This window comes from Bombus fervidus, unplaced genomic scaffold (genome assembly GCF_041682495.2).
Source record: "Bombus fervidus isolate BK054 unplaced genomic scaffold, iyBomFerv1 scaffold0182, whole genome shotgun sequence".
Classification (NCBI taxonomy): domain Eukaryota; kingdom Metazoa; phylum Arthropoda; class Insecta; order Hymenoptera; family Apidae; genus Bombus; species Bombus fervidus.
Window position 1 is genome coordinate 988 of NW_027212743.1, and position 8515 is coordinate 9502.

The 8515-nt window shown below is 14.7% G+C and overlaps 3 protein-coding genes and 1 pseudogene across 3 annotated transcripts; 2 read left to right on the plus strand and 2 right to left on the minus strand.

Annotated features, from left to right (window-relative positions):
* Positions 1–627: 627 nt before the first annotated feature.
* LOC139997784 (NADH-ubiquinone oxidoreductase chain 4-like) lies at positions 628–1728 on the plus strand (the record flags this gene model as incomplete). The annotated part of the gene is given in 1 exon segment (XM_072021724.1): positions 628–1728. A coding segment is annotated over 1 exon segment (904 nt), but the record flags the coding sequence as incomplete, so codon positions are not given.
* Positions 1729–1904: 176 nt separating this feature from the next.
* LOC139997783 (NADH-ubiquinone oxidoreductase chain 5-like) lies at positions 1905–3486 on the plus strand (annotated as a pseudogene).
* A 764-nt stretch (positions 3487–4250) lies between these two features.
* Positions 4251–5055, minus strand: LOC139997781 (cytochrome c oxidase subunit 3-like). The gene is given in 1 exon segment (XM_072021721.1): positions 4251–5055. A coding segment is annotated over 1 exon segment (783 nt). The 3' UTR covers positions 4251–4272.
* Positions 4251–5738, minus strand: LOC139997782 (ATP synthase subunit a-like). Its single transcript, XM_072021722.1, is given in 1 exon segment — positions 4251–5738. A coding segment is annotated over 1 exon segment (684 nt). The 3' UTR covers positions 4251–5054.
* Between the last annotated feature and the right edge of the window lie 2777 nt (positions 5739–8515).

Sequence of the window (8515 nt, forward strand, 5' to 3'; positions counted from 1 at the left end):
TAGTTTAAATAAAATTATAATTTTGGGAATTATAGATATTTATGAAAATTAAATTTTTTTGAAATTTTTAAATTTTTGTTATATTAATTAATTTTAAAATTTTAATTTACAAAATTAATGTTTTTAGTTAAACTATATAACATATTAATTATTAATTAATTTCAATTTTTTTGATTGTTAATTTAATTATTTTTATATTATTTATTATAATAAATTATTTTGTTTATTTTTTAAATTTTTTAATTGGAATGGAATATTTAATTATAATGATTTTATTTAATATAATTTCAATTAATTATAATAATTGAATTTTTTTAATTTATTTAATTTATTCAGTTTGTGAAGGAGTTTTAGGATTATCATTAATAGTTAGAATAAATTATGAATATGGTCATCAAAAAATTAATTTTATTAATTTATATTAAAAATGATTGAAATTTTTATTTTTTTTTATATAATTTTTTTTATAAAATTTTTAGATTTTATAATTTTAAGAAATATAATATTTTTAATAAGTTTTATTTATTTAATAAATTTAAGATGAATTAAATGAATTTATATTTTTAGAAATTTAGGAATTAATTATTATTCAAATTATTTAATTTTAATAATATTTTGAATTTTTAGATTAATTTTTTTAAATTTAAAAGAATATACAAAAAAATGTTTAATAATAAATTTTATTTTAATATTACTAATATTAATAAATTTTTTATCAATAGATTTATTAATTTTTTATTTTATATATGAAGCTAGATTATTATTAATCTTTTATATAATTATAGAATGAGGTTATATAGAAGATCGTATTTTAGCTTCTTTTTATATAATATTTTACACATTAATTTTTTCTTTACCTATATTATATTTTATTTTTAAAATTTTAGATTTAGAAGGCAGTATATGTTTTTTTTATTTAGAAATAGTTGATTTAAAATTAGATTTATTTAGTTTTATTTATATATTAATATCTTTTTTAGTTAAAATCCCTATATACTTATTTCATGGATGATTAATTAAAGCTCATGTAGAAGCCTCATTTTTTAGATCTATAATTTTAGCTTCAATTATATTAAAATTAGGAAGATATGGATTATTACGATTAATTTTTATATTTAAATTTTTAATAAATAATTTATTAACTTTTTTTATATTTATTAATATTTTAGGAATATTGTTTTTAAGATTTATTTGTTTAATTCAATTTGATATAAAATTAATTATTGCTTTATCTTCTGTAATTCATATAGGAATTATATCAATAGGATTATTATTAGAAATTAAATTAGGAATTTTAGGAAGATTAATAATAATAATTTCTCATGGACTTGTTTCTTCAGGATTATTTTATTTAGTTAATATAATTTATATACAAACTAATAGACGTTTAATTTTTATTAATAAAGGTATAATCAATTTAATACCTTCAATATCAATAATATGATTTTTAATATGTATTTTTAATTCTGGAGCTCCAATTTCTTTAAATATAGTTAGAGAAATTTTTTTACTAATAAGATTAATATATTGATGTAAATATTTATTTATATTTTTAATTATATATTGTTTATTTAGATTTATTTATTCAATTTATTTATTTAGATTTATCCAATATGGAAAAATTTATGATTTAATTATAAATATTAATAATTGTTTATTATTAAATTATTTAACTTTAATTTTACATTTATTACCTTTAAATTTTTTTGTTTTTAATTTATTTTTTTATTTAAATAGTTTAATAAAAAATATTGAATTGTGATTTCAATGATATAATTAATTTATTTTAAATTATTATAAAAATATTAATTTCAAGAATTATATTATTTATTATAAGATTATTATTTATTTATATAAGAATATATATATTATTAATAAATAAAATATATATTTTTGAATGACTAATTTTTAGGTTTAATTCAATAAAATTAAATTTTATTTTAATAATAAATTTTAAATTATTATTATTTTCATTTCTAGTTATATTAATTAGATCATTAATTTTAATATATAGAATAAGATATAGATTTTAGAGATAATTTTTTTATTAATCGGTTTTATTATTTAATATTATTATTTTTAATATCAATAATTTTTTTAATTATAAGACCTAATATATTAACATTATTATTAGGATGAGATGGTTTAGGTTTAATTTCTTATTGTTTAATTATTTATTATCAAAAAATTTTATCATTTAATTCAGGAATAATAACTGTAATTTTAAATCGATTAGGGGATACTAGACTATTAATAATTATTTCTTTTATAATAATATTTGGTAGATGAAATTTATTTTTTTATAATATAAATAAATTTATATTATTTATATTTTTAATAATAATTTTTACAAAAAGAGCTCAATTAATATTTATAATTTGATTACCTGCAGCAATAATAGCTCCTACACCTGTTTCTTCTTTAGTTCATTCATCAACTTTAGTTACGGCCGGAATTTATTTATTAATTAATTATGAAATAATAATTGAAATTAAATATAAAAAATTAATTTTATTAGTTTCAAGTTTAACTATATTAATTTCTGGTATTATAGCTAATTTTGAAATAGATTTTAAAAAAATTATTGCTTTATCAACTTTAAGACAATTAGGATTTATAATAAGAATTTATTCTTTAGGAATAACAGATTTAACATTTTTACATTTATTTATTCATGCTTTTTTTAAATCTATAATGTTCATATGTGCTGGAAGATTTATTCATTATATAATTGGTATTCAAAATTTTCGTTTTTATTATGGAATATTTTATTTATATCCAATAAAAGGATTATTATTAATATTTTCATTATTAATATTATGTGGTTTTCCATTTTTAGTTGGATTTTATTCTAAAGATTTAATTATTGAATATTATTTCTTAAATAAAATAAGAATTTTTAGAATAATTAATTTAATATTAGGAACAATTTTTACGGTATCATATTCTTTACGAATTATTTTAACTTTAATTAAAAAAAATTATATAATTAATTTAATTAATTTAAAAGAAGATTTTATTATAATTTTAAGAATAATTATTATTTTATTAATAATATTAGTATTAAGTAAATTAATTTATAATTTTTTTTATATTTATAAAAATATCAATTTAATAATTATTTATAAATATTTTGTTTTTAAAATAATATTCATAGGATTAATATTTACATTAATTTTAAATAATTTAAATTTTTCTAAAAAAATAATTATATTTATTAAAAGATTTTTTATAATAAAATTTTTTTATAAATATATTATTAATAATTTAATAATTAAATTAATATATTATGAATTTTATTTTGAAAAAGAATTTTTTGAAAAAATTTCAGGAAAAATAATAAATTATATAAATTATATTATTGATGTTAATTTAAATTTAAAAATTACATTTTTATTATTAATTTACATTTATTATATAAGTTTAATTTTAACATTATTTGTATATTTAAATAGCTTATAAAATTAGAGCATAATATTGAAAATATTAAGGAAATTATTTTTAATTTTTAAATATATTATATTTATAATTAAAAAATATTAATAATTTTATATTGAAAATATAATGTTTTATTTAAACTATATAAATAATATTTATATTACAAAATATTATTGTATTAATTGGAATTTTTAAATTCAATAATTTTATTAACAATAAAATGCCTCTTTTTGGCTTCAATTAAATTATTTTAAATTTTAAAAGAAATAATGATATATTTAATACCAAATATAAAGTTAGAAGCTTTATTTTAATTATTTCATTAAAATATAAGAAGTAAAATATTTACTTTTAATTTCGACTTAAAAATTTGATTTAAAATAAATCCTTATATAATATTTTATAAATAATTTAAAATATTCAATTTAATAAATTACAAGATCATTCTATAAATAATGAAAAAATTAATATAAAAAAAAAAAAAATTATTAAAATAAATAAATATAAAGAATTTAAAGTTTTAATAAATGAAATTAATGGAATAAGTAAAATAATTTCAATATCAAAAATTAAAAATGTTAATGAAATTAAATAAAATGGTAATGAAAATGGAATATTTATTTTTGTAATTGGATCAAATCCACATTCATATGGAAGATTTTTTTCAAAATTTAATTTTTTAAATATTGATAAAAATTTATTTAAAATAATAATTAATAATAAAATAATTATAATTAATAAAAAAAAATAATGATTATTTATTAAATATATTAATATTTTAATTAAATTTTTTAATTGGAAATTAAATGTAATTTTTATACTATATATTTTATATTAATTTATTAAAATATAATAAAATATATAAATAAATAATCAAATTACATCAACAAAATGTCAATATCAAATAGAAAATTCATAATTAATATGATGAATTGATGAAAAATGATTATTTATTATTCGAATTAATGAATATAAAAGTATTAATGTACCAATCAATACATGTATACCATGAAATCCAGTTGATAAAAAAAAGATTGATCCATAAATTCTATCATTAATACAAAAATATGAATTATAATATTCAAAAACTTGTATAATATTAAAATAAAATCCTAAAATAATAGTTATTAATAATATATAAACTCTTGATTTAAATTTATTATTTAATGTATTATAATGTCTTAATGTTACAGTAAATCCTGATATAATTAAAATAATTGAATTTAATAAAGGAATTTCAAATGGATTAAAAAATTTGATTATTTTTGGTGGTCATATTGAATTAATTTCAATTGATGGAGAAATTGAATTATGAAAAAATGTTCAAAAAAAAGAAATAAAAAAAAATAATTCTGAAATAATAAATATAATTATTCTAAATTTTAATATTTTTATTACATATATTGAATGTATACCTTGAAATGTTCTTTCTCGAACGATATCTCGAAATCATATAAATACAGATATGATTAAAATAATTAAATTATAATTTATTATAATTAAATTATTTATATAAATTCAAATAATAATTCTTAATAAAAAATTTATAAGACTTATTGATGAAATAATAGGTCAAGGACTAAGAGTTACTATATGAAATGGAAAATTTTTTTTCATTAATTAATTGATTCATAAAAATATAAAATTAATAAAATTGAAAAAACATAAGCTTGAATAAAAGCTATTGAAATTTCTAAAATTAATAATATATTTTCAATTATTATTGTAAATGAAGATAATAATATAAAATTTATTAAAAAATTTCTTAATAAAACTAAAATTAAATGACCCGCAATTAAATTTGCTGAAAGTCGAATTGATAAAGTTCAAGGTCGAATAATTAATCTAATTAATTCAATAATTACTATAAAATTTATTAAAAATTTTGGTGAATTTAATGGAACTAAATGTCTTAGAGTTTTTATCGGAAAATTAATTACAGAATAAATAATAAATCTTATTCATAAAGAAAGTGATATAGATAAATTAAATATTAAATGTCTTGTTAAAGTAAAAATATAAGGAATTAATCTAATCAAATTTAATATTATAATATAAATTATAATTCCTAAAAATACAGAAATATTTATAATATATTTATTAGTTATAATTATTTTAAATTCATTAAATAAATAATCAATTAATAGTTTAAAAATTATTACTAAACGTGAAGGAATTAATCAATATAAATTTGGAAATAAAATAATAGGAGTTAATATAAAAATTCAATTTAATTGAATTTGATTTCTTCTAATTGATGGATCAAAAATTTCAAATAAATTTATCATAATCATATTCATTTTTTATAAATAAAATATTTTGATTTTTTTGTTCTTATATATAAAATAATTAATGAATTAATTAAAACAATTAATATTAATAAACAAAATAAATTTATTGAGAAAATTATTAATCAATTAATAGGTATTATTTGTGGAATACATTAGAAGTAAATTTAATTTTACTATAAATGATTTAAAAGATCAATTCTTTTATTAAGATATCTAATGAAAAATTAAAAAGTAACATAAATATGTTAATTTAAGATTGACAATCTAATGTTATTATATTAACTAACTTTTTAAATTTTATTTTTAATTCAATTTAAAAAATTATTATATGAAGTTCTTTCTATCATAATTGGTATAAATCTATGATTTATACCACAAATTTCTGAACATTGACCAAAATAAATTCCTGGACGAATTCTAAATAAATTTAATTGATTAATACGTCCAGGAACTGCATCAACTTTAATTCCTAATGATGGAATTGTTCAAGAATGAATTACATCTAATGAAGAAATAATTATTCGTACTGAAATTTTAAATGGAATAATTAATCGATTGTCAGTTTCTAATAATCGAAATTGATCTTTTTTTTCATAATTTAATATATAAGAATCAAATTCATAATTATTAAATTCTGGATATTCATAAGATCAATATCATTGATGACCAATAGCTTTAATTGAAAAATAAGGATTTATAATTTCATCAATATAATATAAAATTTTTAAAGAAGGAAAACAAATAATTATTAAAATAATTATAGGAATTAAAGTTCAAACAATTTCAATAGTATGATTTTTTAATAAAACTAAATTTAAATATTTATTACAAATAAAATCTAAAATAAAAAATATTGTTAAAGTAATAATTATAACTATTATTATTATAGTTTAAATTATGAAATGAAATTAAATTATCTGAATAAAATGAATTTGAATCTTGAAATATAACTATATTTCATGTAGAAATTTTTAATAAAGAAAAATTCTTTATAATTGAATTTTAAATTCAATGCACTAATCTGCCATATTAATAATTAATAAATTTACCTATTAAAAATATTTTTAATTTTATTTTTTATTAATAAAGGAACTTCAACTAATGAATGGTCATATGGTGGATAATTATTTAAATCATTCAAGAGATGATTGATTGAATTTAAATAAAATTAAACGTTTAGAAATTATTCTTTCAAAAATAATAAAAATTAAAAAAAATATTCTATTTATAGAAATTATTGCTCCAATTGAGAAATTAAATTTCAACAATAATATGAATCTGGATAATCAGAGTATCGTCGAGGTATTGCTATTAATCCTAAAAAATGTTGCGGAAAAAAAGTTAGATTTACTCCAATAAATATTATAATAAATTGAATTTTTAATCATTTTTGATTTAATATTAAGCCAGTAATTATTGGATATCAATGAATTAATCTTGTAATAATTGCAAAAACTGCACCTATAGATAATACATAATGAAAATGTCCAACTACATAATATGTATCATGTAAAATAATATCAATAGAAGAATTTGATAATATTACTCCTGTTAATCCACCAATTGTAAATATTAAAATAAAACCAATTGATCAAATAACAGTAATGTTAAAATTTATTTTTGATCCATGATAAGTAGCTAATCATCTAAAAACTTTAATTCCTGTTGGTACTGCAATAATTATAGTTGCTGAAGTAAAATAAGCTCGAGTATCAACATCTAATCCTACAGTAAATATATGATGAGCTCAAACAATAAAACCTAAAAACCCAATTCCTAATATTGCATAAATTATTCTTAAATTTCCAAAAGTTTCTTTTTTTCCTCTTTCATTTATAATAACTTGAGAAATAATCCAAATCCTGGAAGAATTAAAATATAAACTTCTGGATGACCAAAAAATCAAAATAAATGTTGATAAAGAATTGGATCTCCCCCTCCTATAGGGTCAAAAAAAGATGTATTAAAATTTCGATCAAAAAGTAATATAGTAATTGCACCTGCTAATACAGGTAAAGATAAAATTAATAAAATAACTGTAATGCAAACTGATCATGAAAATAAATTAATTTGATCATAATTTAAAGAATAATTTTTTATTATTATAATAGTAACAATAAAATTTAAAGAACCAATAATTGAAGAAATTCCTGTTATATGTAAAGAAAAAATTGCAATATCTACAGATGGAGATGAATGAAATAAATATGATGACAAAGGAGGATAAACAGTTCATCCTGTTCCAACATTAGGTGTAAATAAATTTCTAATAATAATATTATTAATGAAGGAGGAAGTAATCAAAATCTAATATTATTTATTCGAGGGAATGCTATATCAGGAGAACCTAATATTAAAGGAATTAAATAATTTCCAAATCCTCCAATTAAAAATGGTATAACTATAAAAAAATTATTAAAAATGCATGACTAGTAACTAAAGCATTATAAACTTGATCATTATTAATTCATATACCAGGATGTCTTAATTCTATTCGAATTAATAAACTTATTGACGAACCAATTATTCCTGATCATATAGCAAAAATAAAATATATTATTCCAATATTTTTATGATTTGTAGATATTAATCATTTAATTATTAAGATTTATAAAATTTTTATATTGTTAATTTTGAAAATTAATAGTTTCAATAACTTAAAATCTTAAATTTAAAATTTTAATATAATAGTATTATGTCTGAAAAAGAAATAAATTGTAAATTTATAATAAAGATTAAAATTCTTTTAATACTAAAATATTTTTTTAATTAAAATTTTTATTTAA